The 26,733-nt window shown below is 35.2% G+C and overlaps 1 protein-coding gene across 2 annotated transcripts in view; it reads left to right on the top strand.

Annotated features, from left to right (window-relative positions):
- Positions 1-26,733, top strand: part of Pik3c3 (phosphatidylinositol 3-kinase catalytic subunit type 3) — a 110,218-nt gene that overhangs the window by 51,489 nt on the left and 31,996 nt on the right. For both annotated transcript variants that reach the window (XM_070029250.1, XM_070029249.1), the window contains exons 14-21: positions 7,700-7,805; positions 9,407-9,523; positions 12,149-12,280; positions 16,219-16,347; positions 16,922-16,991; positions 17,722-17,786; positions 19,308-19,392; positions 21,539-21,613. In XM_070029250.1, the coding sequence (XP_069885351.1) occupies positions 7,700-7,805; positions 9,407-9,523; positions 12,149-12,280; positions 16,219-16,347; positions 16,922-16,991; positions 17,722-17,786; positions 19,308-19,392; positions 21,539-21,613 (779 nt within the window). The remainder of the gene's footprint in view (positions 1-7,699; positions 7,806-9,406; positions 9,524-12,148; positions 12,281-16,218; positions 16,348-16,921; positions 16,992-17,721; positions 17,787-19,307; positions 19,393-21,538; positions 21,614-26,733) is intronic.

Below are 26,733 nucleotides of genomic sequence, written 5' to 3'. Positions count from 1 at the left end.
ATGCTTGGTAATAATAATAACATTGCTTCTCTTCTTTCGCCTGATTTTCCCAAACTAAACTATCATTGGTCAAGGTAGGTAATTCTTTTCTTTTCTTTCTTTTTTTTTTCAGTTTGGTCTGTTTGCTTTTCATCCTGTTAACGTAGTATATAAAATACAATTGTCACATAATTTGCTAAAATGGTGAAATCATGTGAAAATAGAAAGTGAGAATTCAAAGTTACATTATCCCATCTAACAATGGATGAATGAGTCATAGTTTTGCAGAGAATACAAAGGCAGCTAGGCATGCTATACCTGAAGCCTTCTTTACAGGGAATATTAAAAGTTAATAATACTTTGAACTTCTTGACAGACTTAGTTTTTATGTTTGTATGTTTGTTTGTTTTGTCGATTATGGGGCTTGAACCCAGGTCCTGGGTGCTGTCCCCAAGCCTTTTTTGAAGGCTAGTACTCTCCTACTTTGAGCCACAGCTCTACTTCTGAGTATTGGGTAATTAATTGATGACAAGAGTCTCAGAGAGACTTTGCTGCCTAGGCTGGCTTTGAATCATGATCCTCAGATTTCAGCCTCCTGAGTAGATAGGATTACAGGCCGTGAGCTCTAGCACCCGGGTTAGGGTTTTACTTTTAGCTGTAGAAATTATTTTATAATATCCTGTTTGCAGTTATTTCTTTCTTCTTCCTTTTTTTCCTGTGGTTTATGCCCTGTTGTTACTGTTTTTTATTTCTGTACCCTTGTCTTGCATGTAAGTTTGTCTGATTTTCAGAAATGACTGGGAATCAGACATGGCAGAACAAAGTGTGAACAAATGCAGAAGTAATACTCATTATGCACTATGTTGGAAATGAACTTTACAACTTGTGGGGGAAGGAAGTCAGGGTGGGTGGGTGAAAACAGAAGAAAATGCAGGAGGGATAACACCAGTCAAAAAGAAATGTACTCATTACCTTATGTAACTGTAACCCCTCTATATATCGCCTTTATAATAAAAGTATTAAAAAAAAAAATCTCTGTTCAGTGTTGCTGCTTCTTTACAGCCTGAATTTAAGTAGTACAAATAACATGTCCATTCTGAAAACTTGTCACTGTGATAACATGATAGTTTTTTTTTTAGTGAGGAAATACTATCTTGTTTTAGACTTGGTTTGGAGAATATGTCTTGTGGGTTGAGGCAAACTTAACTTCATTTCTCATTCTCTAAACATAATTCTATTTTGGTTATTGCCTCTGTGGCCAAGAAATAGGTAACTAAATTGGCACTCCTTTAACTAACACAAGTGTCCAATATTTATATATGTAATATATAAACCTTTATTATTTTCTTTGTAAAGAGAAAAATAATATCAACATTCTTTATCAAATCAGCCATTTTATCCCCTTTGGAACCTGTGATTTATTTATTTTTTCCACTGCTAGCCTTAAGTGAGAAGAAAACCATTCTATTTTAGCAGTTGAATATAATATTCATAAAAGTACATTTCCATTGCATTAAATTTAAATTGCTTTTCAAAATGTATCCACAAAACCTATTGGCTAGTTGTTACTACCTATTATTCCTTTCAAAAGTTTATTTATAAATTTACAAATTCCCATTTTAAGAAAATAACTATTTTCTTCAATATGATGTATTACTTTCTTATGTTCTCTATATCCCAATTCTTAATTGTATTTCTATCCGTTAGTATTGTGGACAAATATTTTCTCATGAAAACCCAAGTAAATATTTAAAAGAAAGCAGAGAAATATGTACTGGGCATGTTCTAAGTTTTTGAGTGACTACTTCTAAGCTTCTTGGGTATTTTAAAAATTAAGATTTTTATATAAAATTTGAACTCATCTTTTATATTCATTTGTTAGAATTCTTTTATAGATATTTCATTATGCTACGATATAAATGGAAAGGCTTTTATGCCTCAAATTTATAGTCTAAAGTAGTCACTATTGTCAAAGATGATATGTGATTTTGAAATTATACATTCATTGCATTTGACTAACAATCAGATTTTATTGTAAAACTTGAAATTTATTTTGATGGATGGGATCTTTGATCTCTTGTGTCCAGTTGGAAGTTTTCTAATTGTTATGAAAGCAGCTGATCAGGAGGAAGCCTAGTAGATGAATGATTTCCAGAAAGTGTTCTTTGTTTTTTTATTTTTTTCTTAATTTTTAATTAAAAAATGTATTGTTATTGTAAGGTGATGTACAGTGGGGTTACAGTTATATAAGCCAGTGTCACTTCTTCCCTCATTTTCTCCCAGTATTTCTCCCTACCCTCCTTCCCTAACTAGTAGTATAGTTCATTTTCAACATAGTGTCTAGTATCACTGCTGCATTTGTTCACTCTTTGTCCCACCATTTCTGTGCTCTTACCTTTCTGAAAACAGATAATATTACAAGACAAAAGGTATAGAAATCAAAAACAGCAATAAAGGAAAAAAAAAGGCAAGAAGCAAAATAATATAAAAGCTCTTGTTTCCATTTCTTGGAGGTAAACATCTCTTTTTACATATGCCCATAGCTATTGAACCTTTGTGATCCTCTCCTAAGAATATCTTTCTTTGGTCTCACTGTGTGGATGTCTAGAGTCCTTTATGACTTTTTATGTCCAAGTTTATTATCATTTTTTGTCTTTTACTATTCAATGTGTTTACATGTAGATAATAAAGTACAGCCTCAATTCCCAGTGTGTTAAGAACATTTCTCGGGGCTGGGAAGGTGGCTCAGTGGTAGAGTGCTTGGTTATGCATGAGGCCCTGGGTTCAATTCCTCAGCACCATATAAACAGAAAGAGCCGGCAGTGGTGCTGTGGCTCAAGTGGTAGAGCACTAGCCTTGAGCTGAAGAGCTGATGGACAGTGCTCAGGCCCAGAGTTCAGGCCCCATGACTGACAAAAAAAAACAAAAAACAACAACAAAAACATTTCTCAAACTTAGATTTGACTTGTGTTTTTTCAGTACTTTTCAGGTTTATTGAAGCAGTAACATGCTATTTCTATTCATTCTCTAAAAAATAGTTCTTTTTCTCATTTATAAACTGTGCATTATGTATTGAGAAATACTTAGGATGAGAAATTTATTGATGCATAACTTTGACTTTGATTGACACTGCTTTTATGAATATAAATATGGGGAATAATATCAAATAATCATTCTCATCCTTTGAACAGAAAATATAAATATATTAATAAAATAGAATGTATATGACCTTTCACTAAGTTTACTGTATTATGGACAATGTATTAAAATATAAGTTCTGAACATTTTTTACTTCTTTTTCTTTTTTTCCCTTTCCAATGATTCAAAAAGAAGTCCTGCTGTGGCAAAATCCTCAGGGGCCAGTAGTTGTGCAGACAATCCTTTTAAAATGAATAGTGTCAACTTTTTAAGCCACAGAGGGGACTTACAGTCTGCAATCTGTAAAATGTTGGCCATCCAAATCTATAAATCATTCCAGTTTTTTTCATTTTTATAGTTATTTTCAGTGTCTTGAAATTGAAAGTAAACTTTGGATGCTTTGACATGTTTTCTATAAGTTTTAAGACCTTTAAAAGTAATAAAACTAATTTACTCAACAAAATGAAATTGCTAGGAAAGAGAATAGCACACTGATGTCGTGTTACAGTGAGTACCTGTACCCATCTTGTCTCCATTTCTGCTTTAAGATGACAGCTTTCAAGGGAATACTAAACAGTACTTTGTAGAATCAAGTTTATAGGTATGAACAGAGAATTCACAATCCAAATCTAGTTTTATAGTCTTGATCTAATCTTGTCTTTTATATTTGGAGAAGACACTGTAATTTTATTATAAGTAGATTTTGTCTTAGCAGAACTTTGGCAAATAATTTGAAAAGTAATTAATTTGACTGTTGTCATAAAGATCAACATATATCTTCACCAACAGGAAGCTGTAGTTCTTTGTTTACTTCATGGTCAAGACCAAGTAAATACAGCAGTAGGGCCTGTATTGTAGGTTGTTTTCATGCTTCTTTGTAAATGAGATTGCTACATACATATGCTGGAAAAGAAACTGAATATATAAAGGTGGTGGAAATAAGGACTTTAACCAATCTGAGCTTGATTTTGAATAAAATCTTACCAGTTTTTTTTTTTTTCTTCTTCTTCTCCCCCCCGCTCTCCCCTCCAGTCTGAGGGCTTAATCTCAGGGTTTGGGGACTGTCCCTGAGCTTCTTTTGCTCAAGGCTAGCACTTTACCACTTGAGCTACAGCACCACTTCTAGCTTATTCTGTTAATGTGGTACTGAGGAATCAAACCCAGGACTTCATGAATGCTAGACAAACACTACCCCTAAGCCATAGTCTGAGCTGAAAATCTTACCAGTTTTATAATTCAAATCTGTTACCTTTTGGACAGTTTTAGAGATAGTCCTCAAGTGGGCAGACATTCTAGAATGCCATGTATAAAAAAAATATGATTATACTTTAGCTAGTTGTTGCTCATTAATCTAGAACAGATTTGTCCACTAACATTTTTTCAGTGATATAGTCTCCTACTCTGTATGTACACCTTTGGAGCACTTTTAATATGGAATATGATTGGAAAACTGGAATCTTTTTAAGTTTAGCTTAAATAATTGTGGTTATTAGAAGCTCTGGGAGTTTTAGGATGCATTCTGGATTCAGAGATTCATGAATGCCTTCTCTCTGCTTTAAAACTCTTGCTGGGAAAATTATATAGTAGACCTAATGTGAGGTTTAATTATTCACATAAACGTTATAGAAAACTTGGGGTTCCACAACACTGGGAACTGCCAGCACATCTGTTATCATAAAGTGCTTCCTTGGGAAGTAGGGAGGGCAAGTCCTTACCAATTTAAAAATGCTGGTATGTTTGTACAACACTGTATCTGGATGCTTAGATACTGAAAGACTAAGATTTAGCATCTTCCATCAGTTGTTTACAACCCATGCAGGTAGCTAAGAGTTAAAACTGTAAAACAGCAGCAAACATGGATAGATTAGCAACAAAAATTGTGAAGGAAGCTATCCCTGTCCTAGCAATTTTTATAAGAAAGTTGTTAGGTCTATAGAAGAAACAATTCCAGCTATGTTTGAAGAATGAATAGAATCTGGACAGATGAAGTCTTTCTGGACAACACTGCAATGTTAGTAAACTAACAAAGGCAGTGTTCATAAGGACCAAGACACACTGACCTTAGAATATGAATAAAAGAATCTATTAAAACAGTAGCCTGGGACTATAGAATTTTTTTAAAAAATTTAACTATTTGACTATTTAGAGGCGCTGGAAATGAAACTCTTTGAAAGTAGTAGAAAAGAAGGAAACATTGATTTTTATTTTGTGATTGAGACATAAACAAAATAGGTTTAAAAAGTCACGATTGATTGGACCAGAACTACAGTAAGTAGTTTCTTTTTAGAGTAAGTAGTTTCTTTTTAGAGTTGGAGAGGTCAGATATCTCTGATGGACTGCACATGTATGTGGATAGTACCAGAACTTAATGTTAAAATTCAAAAGGGTTGGTGACTAATTGAGTAAAAGTGTTTGAGTTAGGGGCCTATGGGCTCTAAATGCATGAGCCACAAGTTCAACACAATGTGTCAAAACAAGATTTGAATAGGTCTTGAATTCTATGATTTGCTTTCCTCCCCTTTTTGTTATGCTCAGGTAATCCAGATCCATGTTTTCTACCTGACATCTGAGAGAACTTGTGTTTGAAAATCTAATTCTATGAGATTTTTTTGTAGTAAATTCCTGGTCTATTGATACTGTTTTCAATAGAGGTAGTAAATTATCCCATTTCACTCGATTAGCTTAGTTTTACATATATTTGGCAATAATGACTCTAGTTTTTAAATCACATTCATCTAGTCAATGAATGTGAAAGGAGGCTGGTTATATAATTAACTGCAAAAATTAGGTATTAGGTAACATCTGTCATATATATAACACATATATAGTGTATATGAGTTACCAATATTGAGATAATGGCTAAATCTATGAGATTGACTTATTCATTGGTTAATAAAATGATTATCTATTGAAGATCCAAGTATGAAGTGCTACAGGTATAGAATACACTGCCCTTATTGAGCCTTTTCTCCCCCACCCTCGGCCCCCTCCCACCTCCCACCCAGTCTTGGGGCTTGAATTCAGTGGCTGGGCGCTGTACTTGAACCTTTTGTGTCCAAGGCTAGCGCTCTACCACTTGAGTCACAGTGCCACTTCCAGCATTTCTGAAGTTTATTGGATATGAGTCTCACCCACCGGGCGCCCGGTGGCTCACGCCTGTAATCCTATGTACTCTGGAGGCTGAGATGTGAGGATTGCGGTTCAAAGCCAGCCTGGGCAGGAAAGTCCCTGAGACTCTTATCTCCGGTAAACCACCAGAAAACCGGATGATGCTGTGGCTCAAATGGTAGAGCCCTCGCTTGAACTGAAGAGCTGAGGGACAGAGCCCAGGCCCAGAGTTCAAGCCCCACCACCGACAAGAAAAAAAAAAGAATCTCATGGACTTTCCTGCTCAGGCTAGCTTTGAGGAGCCACAATACTCAGATCTCAGCCTCCTGAGTAGCTAGGATTACATCTATTGTTGAACACTTCTGAATGGCTGACATACTCTCCAGAAATAATAAAGCATAAAAATAAATATTATGACTGCAGATTTAAGAAACACTGTCAGTAATTGAGATTGAAATATTTCATAGTATTTTAAATGATTAAACAGTTCAAGAATCACCTCAGTACAATAGAATTTGGACACCCAAAGTTCTGATTTAATTCTCTCTTATACAATCAACTAATAGTGCCATGTTGAGCATAATGTAGCATTTCCTGTTTCATTGTTGGTAAAGAAAGTTCTTAAAACTATACATTATGATTAATTGAAAACTATATAGACCTTCACAGTTTAGTGACACTATAGTGACACTTTCTTTGAAGTTTCTTGATTATGTTCCATTCAAATTAATGAATAATAAATCATTTAAATAATGTAAGACAAAAATTTGGCAAATACTAACTTTCATAGGGTATTGCATATCATAGGGTTCACATCTCTGAACATATGTGGTAGTGTGTCCCAAGTTGAGATATAAAATATTTTATGGTAATAAACATTATTATTATGGAAACATTAATTTTTCAGATTATTGTTTTTAGAAGGAGTTATAATTTAAGGAAACATTTAGAATTGTATGTATTAGCTCTCAAAAACAACATGTTTAGGTTTTTGAGCCTAGGAAATTGGATGAGAAAGGAAGAATCCCAATTTAAAATTTTAGTCATATTTCAAAAGAATGTTAATGAGCAGCAATTCCAGAATGAGATTTAGAATAACAGGTCATGTGTTATATATAGTATTAACAATAATAAGCTTTACTTATGAGTGTTTTAGGGAACATGAGCTTACATGGTTTTGAGGAACATTAGCACTGTAAATACCTCTTAAGATGATAGGAGAAAATGCTTGGTGGCAAACATTTTTTGAAAATTTAGGATGTTCAAGTTAAACATTCTTACTGTTAACTTACCTTTTATTAGTAGTTATATATGTTGCTTCTTTTCATTGTAGAAAATGGTATTAAAATATACTTTATATTTCTATCTAGTTATTTTTAACATATTTATTAATCTGTTTTAGTGAAAGTGTATTTAGAAAATGAATTTGAATTGTATTTCACTTTATGTAAATTACTCAAACATGTTTTGAAAGGTATGTGATAGTGGAATGTGAAGATCAAGATACTCAGCAGAGAGATCCAAAGACCCATGAGATGTACTTGAATGTAATGAGAAGATTCAGCCAAGCATTATTAAAGGTAGTTATTTAATGTGGGTTTGACCAAACCTGCCCTGTTACTATTTTGTTATATCCCATGAGCTAAGCATCACTTTAAAAATTTGAAATTATGCAAATAAACAGAAGGTAACAGTGTGTGTGTATGCACGTGTGTGCATGTACATGTACGTATATGTGCATGTGTGTGTTGTGTTCATGCTCATGTGTGTGAACTCAGGGCCCTATTTCTTGAGAATACTCTGATCTAGTATTCTTATTACTAAACTTGAGTCATACCAACAGTTCAGTGTTTCCCTCCCTCCTTACCCCCCTCCTTTTTTTTCCATTTGTGAAAATTATTTGAAAGTAATGTTTTAATATTCATAAATTACTGTGACATACATAGCTATTCTCATACATTTACATATTATCTGACTGCTTTTGTACTACAATAGCAGTTGAATAGTTCAAATCAATATTCTGTGTCCAACATGAGACCCAAGGTGTGGAATGTGGCGTAGAGTTAGAATGCTTGCTTAGAACATGTATGAAGCTCTGGGTTCAATATTACATAGACAGAAAAAAAACGGAAGTGGCACTGTGGCTCAAGTGAGCAAAAGAAGCTCAGGGATAGTGCCCAGGGCCTGAATTCAAGCCCCAGGACTGGCAAAAAAATAAAACAATTGAAAAAAAATTATACTTTACAGAAGTATAATTTGATACTTTACAGGGAGTTTGTTCATCTCTGATTCAGTGAAATAAACCCTTAGATGACACAACAATAAATAAATAAAGCCTTGCTTTTTTCCCTCTTTTTTGGTGATCTGTGTCTCTGATTTAGACTAGTTACTAGTAATATGGCATTAGTCGTGGTAGATATTCTGTGTAACTGCCTGGTCATTTTTTGCCTGTTTTAACACTGAAGTAGTGTCACAGTTCAGCCAGCAGAGGGTGCCTAACATCCAAGAATTAATCTGACTTTTCTATTGAAATATATTACTTCATAACACCTTTTATTTGCTGTTTCTTATTTTATGTTCTTAATAAAATTGCATATCATTAAACACTTTGTCACTTAAAGCTGTTGTCACACATGATATTATTTCAGTCAGCCCTGAGCTTAACTTTTCTCATCTTTTAAGTCAGGATGATAGTAATTTTACAGCTGCCATCATGAGGGAATGTGGAATATTTATATACAATATGATCTGGGAAACACTACAAGTGATTTTTGGATTTTACAACATAGATTTTACTAATCAAACAGATATTATGACACTACTTGGATGTTTCTCTTTTCTTTATTAGTTTTATTGAATTTGATATCTTTGTTTTGCAGTATGTTTCCCCAGTACATTTCTAAAGACATCATCAAGTATATGTTGAATCAAAGATTGAATTCTTTCTTGTCACATACTTAGTTGACTAATATTTGCTGAAGATTCAGATAATTTTCTGAGAACAGGTTGGCAGTGTGTTCCTAAGATAGTGTATTAATCAAGCTAGCACTTTTCAGTTGAACTTTGTGTTGAAGATTACATCTATTAGCAATGTAAAAAAATGATCACTCATGCTTTTAAAGAAATACAGACCATCATACTACATAGAGAACTAATTTTCTTTTACTTTGACTCGCTTCAGGGTGATAAATCTGTCAGAGTTATGCGTTCTTTGCTGGCTGCACAGCAGACATTTGTAGATCGGTTGGTGCATCTAATGAAAGCGGTACAGCGTGAAAGTGGAAATCGTAAGAAAAAGGTAAACATTCAGATTAATTCTTCTGCTCATGGCTTAAGTCGCGTGATATAAAACACTGTGTCTGGCTGGATCTTTACTTGTCATGCTGATTTACTATATGAGCATTTTTGGTGAGATACTGTCTTGCCAAGCCTCCCTTTATCTTGTTATCCCTCAACCTCCTGAGTGCTGGGATTACAGAAATGCACCACCATGCCCAGTTCTATGTTTGCCTATCATTTAATCGTAGTTATAGGAACATTTATAAACACTGATTATTCGTAGGGTCCCATTTTATAAGTTTACAGTCACATCTAATTCTCACAGCAATTCTAGTATGTTGGATATTATTTATTTTTTTTCCTTTGTCAGCCATGGGGCTTGAACTCAGGGTCTGGGTGCTGTTCTTGAGCTTTTTCACCCAAGGCTAGAGCTCTATCACTTTGAGCTATTATTTATATCTTAATTTTGGGGAAGAAGTTGGCATAGAAGTTTACAATAACTAGCAATGCTAGTTGCATAACTAGCAAATATTGCAATTATTTGTATTCAAGCATTTTAAATTCACATTTTTAACCACAGTGCTTTCATGGCTCTCATTTCTGAAAGTAAGCCTTTTATGATTTAATATACTTTGTATGCAGAATGCATATAGCGATCATTTAGGATTTTGAGAAAATGAAAGTCCAGATTAAACTATCTGTGGTTTCACAATTAGATGTGAGTATCATCACTGACCTTCCAGCTGTTCTCCTGGCTAGTACATTAATCTTTCTTATAGCTGTGAAGATGAATATCTCTTCCTCATGCGTCTTGTTTTCTGATCAGTAACTTAAACCATTTGAAAGATTCATTTAGTTTCTTCTCTTTTCCTAATGCAGTTAGATAATGGGAACATCTTTCATTGTAACCTTGGTAAAACAGCTCAATACAATCTTTTTTAAAAAAATTTTATTTATTTTTTATTGTGAAAATACTGTACAGAGGGGTTACAATTACATGGGCAAGATAATGAGTACATTTCTTATCAAGCATTGTAGCCTCCTCCTTTGTTTCCCCTTCCCATCCCCTCCCATCCTCCCCCCGCCCCCCCACCCCACAATACAATCATAATTGTTATTCTTACTTGGGAGAAGAAAACTTAGAGAGGAAAAGGTGAATTGGCTTTGAAGTTATAAGATAAGGAATCTGGTAAATGCCAGAAGAAATAGAAACAAGGAATATTGTTCATATGGTTAGAGAGGGCAAATAGACTGAGGGGAAACACATCTTAATTGAACTGCCTTTGTTTGTTGTTGGAAAGAATCATGAACTATAATCGACTAGTCCTTGGAGCACCTTCCATAAAAATGCAAGGATGTGATGCCCTGTACTCACCAGCAGAGGGTGTGCCTGGCCTTGGGTGTATACACTGGGGACTATAGTACATTTTAAGCAGAGGCATACTCATTGCCTTGCTGAAGACTTCAGTAGAGGGGGAAAAGAGGAAGAAGTGTCCACAATTGTAGTTAACAAGACAAGAGATTAAGATGGCCAGGCCCTCAGAATAAAAGAGGCAGTAAGAAGTAGCTACATTTCTCATCCTTATCTATTTTCTGGTTATTTCATTATCAGCACTTTGACTAGAAATTGGCTAAGACAGAATAACTTGAAATTCAGGCTAATTGATATTTCTTCACACTGGTATATCTGATGTTCCATTTGGTTAGAGGATATGCTTTCCAGATTTTAAAAGTCATATAAAGAAATTCATACAAACTTTCAATTGATTTTAACTTGAACTTGTCATCATTTATAGCATTTGGAATATTCATTGAAGGGAAATAATTTCCTTTCTTTGTAGTCATTAAAACATAATGGTTTCTGAACTATGTCTCACTGATCCTAGAACTCTCTTTTGTTGCATTGAAATGCTTTGTACTTCTGGTATTGACAAGTCCACTTTGTCCCTTAGAGCTCAAGTTTACCTTTTGAAAAATGTTATTCTTTTGAAATTGAATAAAATGGGTTCTATAGATGTCAAAGTTTGAACTTTTCAGTGTGTGAAGAGTATAAATGATTCTATTTCTGGAAAGTTTAACCAGACAAACTTAATGAAAGGTAGACAGTATGCACCAAGTTCTTCCACATGAATTAAGTTTCTTATTTTATTTTTGGGGCCTTAAAAATTATGTACAGAGGAGTAGTCATTCAACAAAGCACTTCATGAAAATAATGCCTCTTGATCAATGTCAACTAAATTTCTTTTTTAAATACCTCCAAATGCACTAGGGCAGAATAATCAAAGTTTGAGTTAATATTTTGTCATGCAAAATTCAGCTTCAAGTGAAGATGTTTTTTCCCCATCTCCCACTATGGTGCATAAATCTCGAGGACAAAATAAATCTTATCCAAGTATAAGTTGAATGAATTCCTAATGTTTCCTCTGCTTCAACAAATAAAATGCCTTCTCTGTCCCTGTTGTGAAAGTCGAGCATGCTGCCATATTGTTAAGTAGATTGCTTCCTGTTTTTCTCTCACATACATGGTTTGCTTTATACTTCATTGTTGCTTGCAGATGTTTTAAATATAATACTTTTTTCCCTTAACTATGTGTTTTATAAAAATTCTTTTACCCTAATTATCTTTTCTCATTTGTTCGCCTAGAATGAGAGACTACAAGCATTGCTTGGAGATAATGAAAAGATGAATTTGTCAGATGTGGAACTGATCCCACTACCTCTAGAACCTCAGGTGAAAATCAGAGGAATAATTCCAGAAACAGCTACATTGTTCAAGGTAATTGTCATGGATATTTAATATATAGATGGGAGATTCTTGTCTTTAAAGATAGAATACAGATGGCGTCCTGAAAAGATTAGCACCTTGTAGGAAATAACCTCTCACTCCTTTTGACTTAGTAAATGCTTGATAAAAAGCTAATGTCCATATTGTGATTTAAGATCTTCTGCATATATGCTTCTTTTTTTCTTTCTTTCTTTCTTTTTTTTTTTTTTGCCAGTCCTGGGCTTGAACTCAGAGCCTGATCAATATTCCTGGCTAGAGCTCTATTACTTGAGCCATAGATCCACTTATGGCCTCTTTGCTAGTTAGAGAAAGGAGTTACCCTCTTGAATGGCTAGGGTTTACAAAAGTGAACCATTGGTGCCTGTTTCTTTGTTTTTGTTTTTTTTTTTAAGATAAATTATAAAACAGGGGCTAGGTAGGTGGCTCAGTGGTAGAGCGCTTGCCTTGCCTGCCTGAGGCCCTGGGTTTGATTCCTCAGCACCACATAAGCAAAAAGGAAAAAGCTGGAAGTGGTGCTGTGGCTCAAGTGGTAGAGCGCTAGCTTTGAGCTGAAATGCTGAGGGACAGCGCCCAGGCCCAGAGTACAGGCCTCACGACCGGACCCTCCCCCCCAAAATTATAAAACATATTTTCCATTCAGTTCATAAATTCCAGTGGTTATGTATAAGGTTCAGTTAACTTTTTTGAGTATTTCTTAACCCAGTAGCTATTCCTTTGAAATTTAACCTTAAGATTTTCAAGTACCCAGCTTTCTATGTTAGCTATGAGCCTCAAGGACTTTTCTGCCCCAGCTGGCTTTGGACTGCGACCCTCAGATCTCAGCCTCCTGAGTAGCTAGGATACCAGGTGTGAGCCAACAGCACCTAGCTGAGTATTTATTTATAGCATATAAAAAAGAGCTTATAGAATAAGTAATGTAGATGACAAGGTCTATAATTGCAGTAGGATTTTTTATGGTACTAGGTTTGAATTCAGGGCTTTGCACTTGCTAGGTACATGCTCTACCAATGAGCCATGCCCTTTTTGTGCTGGTTATTTTTGAGATAGTCTTATTTCCTGCCCTAGCAGGAACCAAGATCTGCCAATATTAGGCTTCTGGTAGTAGCCGACATGGCAGACGTGTCTAATTTCTGTTGAGATAAAGTCTTGTGGCGTGCTCTGCCCAGGCTGGCCTGGCACTACAGTCCTATTGATCTCAGCTTTCCATGTAACAAGTTGGCAGATGTTTGACACAATGCCCAGCTATATTTTGAGAAGGCTCTCATGAACCTTTTTGCCCTGGGAGGCCTCAAATCACTGTTCTCATTCTCAGCCTCTCAAGTATCTAGGATTACAGGTACGAGTCACTAGTGCTCAGCCTAGTTCAGAATTTTTCAAGCAGCAACCTCTCATAAAACAATACTTTATAGCATTTATAGTCCACTCATTTTCTAATTGTCCTGATTTTTAAATATTTGTATAGCCTATTGGTTTTACAATCCATTGGTAGATTGTAACCTTTACTTGAAAGGCCTAGTGTTACAACCTAAGTTTCAAAATACTGAGATACATGTAAATATTTTTTGCTTCATGCTCACATCTCACTGGGAGATGAAATGTAACAAGATATATATACAACCTCTAAAATGTATCAGGTGCTATTCCTTTTGCTAGAACCCCCACATCAGACCTATGTCCAATCATTTCAAATGAAAGTTATGAAACATACAGCAAAGTTGAAAGAGTTTACCAGAAAACCTCTCCCATTCTGTCATTATCACTTTGCTTTGCCATGAGTTTGTCATCCCTCTATGCCATAGTTTCTGTGCTGTTCTTTTTCTCAGATTCTATAAATTTAAGTTACCACTACTTTTACCTTTGACATAATTTTGTTTTTTAGATTTTGTCTTAAATTCTACCTTATATGGTACTTCCTTTCAATGATCAAAACTGATTGGGTTTATCTCCAAAGTAATGATCTAGGTTGACATTTTTCTGAGGTGTTTTATAATCTCTCACTTTGCTTTTTCACTTACACTGTCTACCATTTGAGCCATACCTCCGTTTCCAGCTCTTTGCTGCCTAATACGAGATGTCTTGTCAAGTACCCATGGCTCATGCTCATAATCATAGCTATTCAGGAGGCTGAGATCTGAGAACTTCTGGTTTTAATTCAAATTCCAGAGACTCTTATCTCCAAATAACTAGCAAAATCCTAGAAGTGGAGGCATAGTTTGGATGGTAAAATCCAATCCTTGAGTGAAAAAGATAAGCAAGAGCTCAAGGTCCTGAGTTCAAGCCCTAATACTGACACAAGCACACAGGCCATGCACATGCATACACACGCACGCGCACATACACATACACACACACACACACACACACACACACACACACACACACATACACACACACAAACAAAACACAAATGAAACAACAACAAAATTGTCGATTTTAAACAATGGGCCTGTAGTTCATACTTATAATGCTAGCTACTCAAGAGTCTGAGATCTAAGGTTTGAGGTTCGAAGCCAGCTTAAGTAGGAAAATCTGTGAGAGTATCTCCAATAAATGGGAACTGGAGCTGTGGCTCATGTGGTAGAGCACCAGTCTTGAGGAAAAAGCTAAGGGACAGCACCCAGGACGTGGGTTAAAGCCGTTAATTCTCTGCTACCCACCTACCCCCACACACTGAGAATCATGGTATTTTGTTTGCCAGAGCCGGCTCTGAACTGATATTCTCAAATCTCAGTCTCCTGAGTAGCTAGGATTATGGACATGAGCTATCAGCCAAAACTCTTCCTTTTTAAGGAAAACTTAGTTCCTTAATTTTTCGTGATTCACTCTATGTCTAATTTAGACGCTAAGTGCAAATAAGGGAAGGATTCTAGGGTAAAAGACATAATTATATCAAAATAAAAGATGTATGTAAAATCTTTTCTGACTTTTATAGGGAAGATCTTGGGCTGGGATGTAGCTCAAATAGTAGAATGTTTCCCTAGCAAATAGATTGCCCTGGGTTCAATTCCCAGCTTTGGGGACCAGAAGGAGACATGGACAGAAAAAAGAAATTTTGATGCAAAGCTTTGCAACTAGTGGTATATAGTTGCCATTAGAAACCAGTGTTCTTGGTTTTTCATCTGGTACTCATTTCTTCTGCACTAGTTCAGTGAATGTTCTCCAGTGTATCTCTAAGAATAAAGGTCATGTAGTGATTGTATATAAAATATGTTTGCATTACAAGACTTGATGTGGTTTCTGATTGCCTTTTAAGTTTTACCTTATATATGAACAAACAGGTTAAAGATGCACAGGACCATTCAGCTAGTACCCAGCAGAGCCTGGATTCACAACCATCAGTTATTTACTCCAAGGTTGTTCTCTTTCCATTGTGCACTCTAGTAACTAAGAGCTAGGTATTTATTCTTCACGTGATCCTTAATGTATCTTACTGACAGTCTATCTAGTATCTTTAAGTCCTATTTATCTATTCATTTAACTTGTTTCTGAATATAGTTCTGTTATTAAGTAGTGGTCCACTGTTACTGTTTTTATTTTTTGGTAAGAATTCTGTGAGCTTTTAATGTAATTACAAGTATGATTTAGAGTGCTTGTTCAGTAATCTTACATCATTCTCCAATGCATGATTCCAGTGTTTTGTTTTTTTAATGGTACTGAAGATTGAGCCCAGGGACTCTTCAACACCACCCCCACTCCCTACCCCCCCTTTTTGTTGGATAGTATTGCTGCTAACTTTACTGAGCCTGGTTATGAGTTTTGCCAAAACTAGTTGAACTCATTATCTTCCTGCCACTACCTCCCAAGTTTCTAGGATCACAAACAAGAATCACCACGCCTAGCTCCTGTATTTAACTTATATGTCATAATAATTTCCTTCTATAAATATGCATTAATTTATGTCCAGATTTAAGAACAATTTTCTTTTTCAGAGTGCCCTTATGCCTGCACAGTTGTTCTTTAAGACAGAAGATGGTGGCAAATATCCAGTTATATTTAAGCATGGAGATGATTTACGTCAAGATCAACTTATTCTTCAGATCATCTCACTTATGGACAAGGTGAACATCACTTTATGTTGGAAGAGAACATTTTTTAATTTAGAAAACAGGTTTGGTATGAATGTTTTCACAGAGACAGAGAAGTGTTTGAAACTTTCAGCTGTATTGCTAGAAAGTTCAATCTGCTGCTGACTTTGGGTAGAGTTGTTTTTCACATGCTGTTGTAAGTATGTAACTATATGTGATCCATAAAACCTTCCTTTCCAAAGTAAGTTCTTAAATTTCAGATTTTGTAATTTGTCTATCAGTCGATTAGATTTAAAACAAAAATCACATCTTTGATTCTTGCTTTTAAACGAACATGTTTCATCTTATATGTTTCTGATTTAAAATATACATTATGTCCAGGTCTGCATAAATCAAGAAGGGGAATTCAGTTATTTATTGGAAACTGATGACAGTAACTTAAAAAATTGGCAGATCATCAAAGAAAAAGATTTATGTTGACATTGAAAGTTTATTTAGTTAACCTTCAGTTCAGCTTACCTCCTAAACCTTTATTGTATAAAACTGCTATAATATCTGTTCACAAAACTTTATGGTCCCTCCTTCATTTCATGTGTTTTATCAACAGCTGTTACGGAAAGAAAATCTGGATTTGAAATTGACACCTTATAAAGTATTAGCCACTAGTACAAAACATGGTATGTTTATTTTATATCATGATTGTTTATTTCAGTGTCTTATGAACATATTTTTAATTGGATATTCTTAAGAATATTAGAGTTTGAATTTTTATAGTACTATAGATCAGTTGAACAGATTTAATTTTCTGATTTCCTTCCTGTTTCCTTTCCTCTTTCTCTTTTTGCCCCATCATCCTCTCTTTCCCTCTTCCTTCCTGTCTTCCTTTCCTCTCTTTTCTTTTTGCTTTTTTTTTTTACTCCTTGTTATCCTTGACAATCTTAATCTTTTTGTCTCTTTTCTGTATACTCACATTCTGTCCTTCCTTTCTTTCCTTTTATTTTTACTTCTTAAAATTATAGAACAATGTTTGGGAAAATATGTTAACATCTGTATGAGGTATTTCTTAATATTCACTTGATGCGATTTGTGTTAGTTTCTTATACTGTAAACTATGCCCAGAATTATCCTTTTGAGGGTTACTGTTTTCCAAAAAAACTCTGCACTGTGCTGTGCTTTTATTTTGTTTTCACTTTTCTTTCTTTTTTTTTTTGTGGTGTGCTTTTAAGAACTTTGCAGCAAATGATGTAAACTGAGTTTCTATGTGTATGTATGAATGTATGTAAGTGTTTGCAGATTTATATACATATGTATATACACCTGTGTATCCTAGCATGAGATTGAATAATCTCATTTAGTAATTTTGTACATAATAAGTGGGCTTAATGCAGTGTGCTTGTTTCTGTATAGGCTTCATGCAATTTATCCAGTCAGTTCCTGTTGCTGAAGTACTTGATACAGAGGGAAGCATTCAGGTACGGTGCACAATTTGTGGGTGTATTATTGCTAGCAAAAATTACATCTTTATGAAGAATATGTGGAACTTTTTAGCATTCTTCTTTTTACAATTTGTCTTTTTTTCAGAGGTAAGCATTGTAGTTATTCTGTTAGTAATGTGTATGCTTGATTCTTTGAACAGTGGTTGGAATACAGAAGGGATCAGATTATTTGTAATAAAAAGTTAAAACCTATATTCTAAACTGTATACATAATAATTTACCCATAATTTAATGAGCGTTTTGATTATCATATTCATTGGCATTATGAACACTGTAACAATGATATAAAAAGTGTATGCTCACTGTGTTTCCTCATTGCAAGAGACCTCTTTATCAACTTCTCCACACTTGTGCGTTAGTTTTCATGGGAATTCTATATTTTATCTTTTCACTATAACCTTAGTCCTGATACACTCAACATTGAAGTCTAGAAACACTTGGGAAAATAGTTGCTACTGTATTTTAATTCAGAGTATCAAGAGGGGCCCTTCTAGCAAATAGGTTTTTTGTATGTCTTGAAGCCATAGATTCATAAAACCATTGATTATTTGTGTTTTAAATGAAGACAGCGATATTTTAAACTCATTTTTGCTTTATGTATTTATCTGACAATAAGGCATTCTTTTTATTATTATTATTATTATTATTATTATTATTATTATTATTATTACTATTATTATTGTGCCAGGCTTGTGGCTTGAACTCAGGACCTGGGCACTGTCTCTGAACTTTTTTTTTGTAGCTCAAGACTAGCTATGTATCACATGAGCCATAGATCCACTTACGACTTTTGGTAGTTAATTGGACATAAGAGTCTCAGGGGTTTTATTGCCTGGGTGGCTTTGAATTGTGATCCTCATCACCACCTTCTGAGTAGCTAGGATTACAGGCATAAGCCACCTTGCCAATAGGTCTTCTTCCCTTCAGGTTTACTTGATATTTGAAAGTTGTTGATCAAAATACTTGTAGCCTTTTCTTCTCATTGCCATATATCTGGTTAATCTTGGTATAATCACATTCTAGTTCTTGCTGTCTGAACTTTTGAAAATGTGAAGGTCATTTATTTACTTTTTCTGTGATGTGCTTATTTATATCTTTTGCATAAGTTCCTTTTGGGCTTTTTTTATGATTTTTTTAATAGCTTCACATACATTGTAGATACAGATAATTTGTCCATGTATATGGAGTTCAAAACTCTACAACAAATCTCCGTTTTAATTAATTATACTTTCAAGTAATATTTTTTCTTTAACACTTTAATATTAAAAATAAGTCCTGTTGATAATTTGAATTAAAATATAATAGATTCTATTTTCCAAGTGTTTCTAGACTCTGGACGTTTATTCAGTTCCTTTTCATACTTATTTTTTTTTTCAGCCAGAATCTATTTAAACTAAGATTTGAATAGGACCCTTGTTATTCATTATTTATAAATAATTTCAAATAATGCTTAACTTTTTACTTGAATTGAATTCTTACAGAAATATTGTCTTTTAGAACTTTTTTAGAAAATATGCACCAAGTGAGAATGGGCCAAATGGGATTAGCGCTGAAGTCATGGACACTTACGTTAAGAGCTGTGGTATGTTTTACAACCTGTGGTTTTCTATATATGTTTTTGTGTAAAGAAAATTTGCCATCCAGGTGTTGTAATATTTATACTCATTTATATTTAAATGTTTTATAAGAAAAGGAGCAAAAGATATAAAATGTCCATAGTAGGTAATTCTGTTTTAATGAACAATATTTGGATGTGTTTTTGCAGTTGCTTATTTTATGGTTGTTAGATATTTCTTTTTTGTTGTTGTTGTTGGTCGTGAGGCCTGAACTCTGGCCTTGAGTGCTGTCCCTCAGCTCTTCAGCTCAAGGCTAGAGCTCTGCCACTTGAGCCACAGCACCACTTCTGGCCTTTTCTGCTTATGTGGTGCTGAGGAATCGAACCCAGGGCCTCATGCATGCAAGGCAAGCGCTCTACCACTGAACCACCTTCCCAGTCTCTGATATTTCATTTTTGAAGCTAGCAGTTTCCCCATTTTGAATAACCTCAACGAAGTAGACTGTAGTCAGTGGGGACTCTTGGCCACAAATAATTAAGTTTTAAAGATAAGTTAGTAGCACTGATGGACAAAACTTGAGAATGGTACCTAGGGGTATATACCAATGGTCTATTCATCTGTACCTGTGACTCATTCCTAGGAATAGTTGGGTTATAACAATCTATAGGTATTAGTTGACATTTTTTCTTCAGTTGTGTCTGTCTTTGTGAAGTTTATATGTTTAAGGAATGCTTAGTTTCCTAAGGTAACTTTTTTGTATTATATAAAGGATAATTAATAAATAAGTTGACTAGAGCTGAGCTCTGAATAGCACATAGTATATAGTAGTTACACTTGTTTTATTTAATTAAGTTCATGATTATGCCTGTATTTCATCAAATAAAGGGGAGCAAAAAAGAAGGTTTTCTAAATGTTTAACATCTATATTTATGGCTTTGAAATTGTTTATGCACAATATTTTCTCTGTTCTTAGCCCTTTCTAAATTTCTTTCTCTCCCTCCCTCCCTTCCTTCCCTTCCTTTTCCTTTCTCTTTTTCCCTTTCTCTTTTTCCCTTTCTCTTTTTCCCTTTCCCTTTCCCTTTCCCTTTCCCTTTTCCTTTTCCTTTCCTTTCCTTTCCTTTCCTTTCCTTCCTTCCTTCCTTCCTTCCTTCCTTCCTTCCTTCCTTCCTTCCTTCCTTCCTTCCTTCCTTCCTTCCTTCCTTCCTTCCTTCCTTCCTTCCTTCTTCCCCTTTTTCTCTCCCTCCCTCCCTCCATTTCTTTCAACTCTTCTATAAAGTAGTATCTCAGATTTGGGGATTTTATGTTACAGAAACCAAATAAACTTAAATATTTTTTCAATTTGAATGTGGTGATTTTTGTTATTACAAGTGGTCCAATCTCGTATGAACTAAAATATGATTTTAAGTCGACACTGTTAAAGTACTGTGGCTTTGGTAAAACTTTTTCTGTATTTCAAGTTAAACTGTTGTCAGGATACTAATGGGATAGTAGACATAGTTGGGAATACGCACTTTGTAAGTATATTAGGTCAGTTCATTCTCTTTGTATTGCTTCCATAAATTCTGGTTTTCCTTCCTTTGAGATAGTTGACGGGCCCTGTCCTCGATTATGTAATTTTTCTTTATAGTGTACAAGACTATTATGTTGACCTTATCAGTGCCTTTACCACTCCCAGAAATTTAATCTTGTGTTTTATGGCACACTGATACTGTTTCTATGTCCTTCTTTAGAAAATCAAGCAAACTATCCTTTCCTTCTATTATGTTATAGGAAATCCAATTGTACACTATCAGAGGATTATTACTTTACTGTGTATATATATTTCTGCACACAATTATTTTTTTTCAGTGTCATATTTTCCATGTTTTATTTTAAATGAGAAACACTAAACATATAATTAAGGGTTCCTGAAATCTAATTTCATTTGTATACAAAGAACCTTTATAATTTGACACAACTCTATGATTTTTTTCTGTTGCAAATGAAGAATTTCAAGTGATAATCTTTTAATAGAAACAAAGGGATTACAGATATGAGAATTTAGGTGAGAAGTGAGAGAGAGTAAAAAAAAAGACAAGTTGAAATTAAAGTCACACAAATTGCTTTTATAATCAGTTGAAGAGATAATCAAGGGGTTTGTGTATGCATTTAATTTTTTTATTGTTATTGCAGCTGGGTACTGTGTGATCACATATATACTTGGAGTTGGAGACAGGCACCTGGATAACCTTTTGTTAACAAAAACAGGTAACAGATAATAGCAAAGACATGTATTTTACATACCAGTGAATTTCAGTACAGAGTTGTGCTAATATACTAAGTTACATATGTGAAAGTAAGATATAGTTTTTAGAAGTTTCTTTAAAAGCTGGGTTGGAAGAAAATTTAGGCCAACTCCATCTCTTTATCAGAATTTCTTTAGGAATTATCCTACAGATGGTCCTACTTGGATGCATATAGGGTCTCTCTGCAGAAAGCCAAAATGTATACAAGCAGTCTGTTCTCTTTCAATGCAGCTCTAGTTAAACATCTTCCTTCTCTTATTAAAATACACATACTCACTTTAACACTTATCTGTATTTTCTTTTTCCATTGGAATTCCGTGGAATGTTCATTCTTTTGTGTTTTATTTCTGGTAGCTCTTTGCCCAAAACATTGAAACACTTGCCTAAAACATTGAAAACCATAATAATTTGTGGCTTCTTGTAAATATTGTCCTCCTTTTCTCCTGTTCTCAATGCCTTTTTTAAAAAAATTCAAACTGTAGAGTTTGAACTCAGAGCCTTGAACTTGCTCAGCCTCCTTATTCAGCTTTGTTAGTTTGACTGTCATGCTACTACTTGAACCATACCTCTAGCCTGGCTTTTTGCTGGTTATTTTGGAGATATGATCCCACAGATTTTCCTGTTCTGCCTGGCTTTTTTTTTTTCTTTTTTTGGGGGGGTCTGGTCATGGGGCCTGAAGGCCTGGGCGCTGCCCTCAGCTCTTCAGCTCAAGGCTAGTGCTCTACCACTTGAGCCACAGCGGCACTTCCGGCTTTTTTCTTTTTGCTTATGTGGTGCTGAGAATCGAACCCAGGGCCTATGCATTCAAGGCAAACGCTCTACCACTGAGCCACCTTCCCAGCCCCTGGCTTTTCTTCTTTGAACTAAATAATCCATGTTTTCAGCTTGTTTAAATTGCTCTTTCACATAAGGCCTTTTTCCATTTCACAATATTCCTCCAAGTTATAATAGACAAATTTTATTTTATTTTATTTTATTTTATTTTATTTTATTTTATTTTATTTTGCCAGTCCTGGGGCTTGAAGTCAGGGCTTGGGCACTGTCCCTGAGCTTCTTTTGTTCAGGGATAGTGCTCTACAACATGAGCCACAGTGCCACTTCTGACTCTTTCTGTTTATATAGTACTGAGGAATATTTCAAACCCAGAGCTTCATGCATGCTATGCAAGCCCTCTACCACTGAACCACATTCCCAGCCCCTGATAGCTAGATTTTAATATGATATGTGAAATATAGTCTGGGAAGTTGTAAGATATAATACCATGTTAATTCACATAATGTTGTGTATTATTTATTGCCTGTGAAAAATTATTTGTGATTGAATTTGTATTTCTGATTCTGTGTCTTTGTCAAGGCCAACCAATACCTTTAATGACCAAGACCAATATAGTCATGTCATGGAAGTTCTTGGCTAATTTGCTCATTATCAAAGGATATTTATAAAACAGTTTGATATGATTGGATAGGATTATAATTTGTTGTGGGGGGGGCGGGCTATTTCTTAGAACATATGTCTCTACTTCCTACTCACTCTTCCTTTGACTTGTCCAGGTAGATTGTTCTTGTGCTTTTTTTCTGAGTAGACCAGCCATGATTGTCATCACCTAGTTGTAACTCCCTTCTAACTGGATGTACCATGAAGCCTGTTTTTGTTGTTATCAGAATCTCTTTTAGTTTGAGCTTGCCTTGAGAAATTTTTCTCCTGACCTTTACCTTGTAAGTAGGTAGAATTGCAGGCATCAGACACCACACATCGTCCATTAGCTCTCTTTTTAGTTGACTCCTTAAACCATAACATCAAGCTACTGAATTATTTCATTTCTTCCTAAATTATAGTTCTTTTTTTTTTCTTTTTTTATTGTGAAAATACTATACAGAGGGGTTACAATTACATGGGCAAGATAATGAGTACATTTCTTATCAAGCCATTTTAGCCTCCTCCTTTGTTTCCCCTTCCCATCCCTTCCCATCCTTCCCCAGCCCCCCCACCCAATCCTCCCCGCTCTCCCCCCCCCCCAAATTATATTTCTTTTATAGCCATAATGGAATTCTCTACTCTATAGGATACCCTTACATTTATTACATTGTATTCACAAATACTACCTTTCCCTTCTTTAGAAATTGATAGGTTTACGGATAATATAACAAATATTTTCCTGTTAGATTCTGTTAAGTTAGAGCTGTTAGATTTTTGTGTTTGTGTGGATAACAGTATTTTAATAAAACTTCAGGGAAAGTAGTCTACCTAATGTATTTTTGACCGATTTCTCTGTTACTTTCTGTTCTTCAGGTTATTTTTTAAATGTTTTTTATTGTAAAAAAAAATAGTATACAGGGGATGGGAAGGTGGCTCAGTGGTAGAGTGTTTGTCTTGCATGCACGAGGCCCTAAGTTTGATTCCGCAGTACCACATAAGCAGAAAAAGCCAGAAGTGGTAGAGCGCTTGCCTTGAGCTGAAGAGCCGAGGGACAACACCCAGACCCAGAGTTCAGGCCCAGTGACCAAGCAAAAAAAAAAAAAAACAGAAAAAAGAAAAAAAAAAAAATATATATATATATCCACATAGGGGTTACAGTTACATGAGTTAAGGATATGAGTACATTTCCTATCAAGCATTGTTACCTCTTCCTTTGTTTTTCCCCTACCATCCCTTCCTTCCTGACCTCCTCACCTCCTCAACTCCCCCCGCCCCCAAGTTGTAAAGTTCGTTTTCAACATAGAGTCTTGTACATGTCGTTGTTACAGAAGGTCAACCTGTATCCTTGTTTCAGCATTTTGCTTTTTCCTTTCCCCTCCCCAAATTATAAAAATGCATATACAAGATGTAGGGCACCAACATTAAGTTCAGTGAAACCAGTAAGCCAGGCCCAAAGAAACATAGACCTATGGTTTCCCTTATTTGTAATAACTATTATAAGTTTAGGACAAGCAGAAAAGGTCAAAAGTCATATACATATGACCATATAAGATGATGTTAAGTGAAATGAACCACAAGATAGGGGGACAACTAATTTTTTTTCTTCCTTGCTATTGTTTTTAACATATCTAAAATTTACTATGTGGTTTTTGTTATTGTTCCTTTTGTATGTTCTCTTCAGGTTATTTTAAATTTATTTTTAATTTATTTTTTTTTACTGTGAAAATACTGTACAGAGGGGTTACAATTACATGGGCAAGATAATGAGTACATTTCTTATCAAGCATTGTAGCCTCCTCCTTTGTTTTCCCTTTCCATCCCTTCCCATCCCCCCCTGCCCCCCCACCCAGTCCTCCCTGCTCCCCCCCCCCCAAAGTTGTAAAGTTCGTTTTCCACATAACGACTTGTACATCTCATTGTTGCAATGGGTCCACCTGTATCCCTATTTAAACGATTTGTTTTTCCCCTTCCCCTCCACAAATTATACCGACATCAAATACAGTGAAAGCAGGGGTTATACTGTGGGGGAGGGACATACAAAGCAACAAAGAAATAATCTTATAAATGTGTTAGAAACAATCGCATGAAAGAACAAAAAACATTTGAATACATATCTTAGGGTTCATTTCCCTAACATCACCTTATCTGACCTTTTCCGCTTTACTCAGACATATACTAGATATTGCAAATAAGGGAAACCATGGGACCTATGTTTCTTTGGGCCTGGCTTACTTCACTTAATCTAATTTTTTCCAAGTCTTTCCATTTCCTAACAAATGGGGCAATGTCATTCTTTCTGATGGAGGCATAGAATTCCATTGTGTATACATACCACATTTTCTTGATCCATTCATCTACTGAGGGGCATCTGGGTTGGTTCCATATCTTAGCTATAGTAAATAGTGCTGCAATAAACATAGTCGTGCTGGTAGCTTTAGTGTGGTCTTGTTTGTAAACATTTGGGTAAATACCCAAACGTGGGATTGCTGGGTCATAGGGGAACTCTATGTGGAGTCTTTTGAGGAAACTCCATACTGCTTTCCAAAGTGGTTGAATAAGTTTACACTCCCACCAACGATGCAGTAACGTTCCCTTCTGTCCACATCCCCTCTAGCATCTGTTGTTATTAGAGTTCTTGATTTTAGCCATTCTAACTGGGGTGAGGTGGTATCTCAATGTTGTTTTGATTTGAATTTTTTTATGGCTAGGGAGGTTGAGCATTTCTTCATGTGTCTATTGCCCATCCTTCTTTCTCTTCAGAGAAGTTTCTCTTTAAGTCTTTAGCACACTTATTTATTGGGCAGTTGTTTCTTTGAGGATTTGTTATTGCAATATCATGCAATCCCATTTGTCCAACCTTTCTTTGATTTGTTGTGTTGCGGGGTCTCTATTAAGAAAATTTCGGCCTGTGCCAAGGAGACCTAGGGTTTCTCCTAATCTATCCTGTAATATTTTCAGAGTGTGAGCTTTGACTCCGAGGTCTTTGATCCATTTGGAGTTGATTCTGGTGCAGCGTGATATATAAGGATCTGGCTTTAGTTTTCTATAAGTAGTTAACCAATTTTGCCAGCACCATTTACTGAAGAGGCTGTCTTTCTTCCATTCTATTTTTTTTTAGCTCCCTTATCGAAGATTAGATGGCTATAGGTCTGTAGGTTCATTTCTGGGTTTTCAATTCTATTCCGTTGGTCCTGAGGTCTGTTCTTGTGCCAGTACCAAGCTGTTTTGATTACTATGGCTTTGTAGTAGAGTTTGAAATTTGGTATTGATATTCCTCCAGCACTGTTCTTTCTGTTGAGGATTGTTTTTGCTATTCGGGGTCTTTTATTGTTCCATATGTATTTTTGGATTGCCTCTTCTATTTCCTTGAAGAATGAGGTTGGAATTTTGATGGGTATCACATTGAATTTGTAGATAGCCTTGGGAAGTATTGCCATTTTCACGATGTTAATCTTTCCAATCCAGGAGCATGGGAGGTTTTTTCCACTTTCTAAGTTCTGTTTTGATTTCCTTTTTCAAGTTTTTAAAGTTTTCATCATAGAGGTCCTTCACTGGTTAAGTTAATTCCTAGGTATTTTATTTTTTGTGGGGCTATTACGAATGGAGATGCTTTCCTAATTTCAGCCACACTTTTCTCATTGTTGGCATACAGAAAAGCCATTGATT

The sequence above is a fragment of the Dipodomys merriami genome, unplaced genomic scaffold (assembly GCF_024711535.1).
Source record: "Dipodomys merriami isolate MVZ:Mamm:240054 unplaced genomic scaffold, mDipMer1.0.p SCAF_2, whole genome shotgun sequence".
NCBI lineage: Eukaryota > Metazoa > Chordata > Mammalia > Rodentia > Heteromyidae > Dipodomys > Dipodomys merriami.
This window is presented reverse-complemented; position numbering and strand designations above follow the sequence as displayed.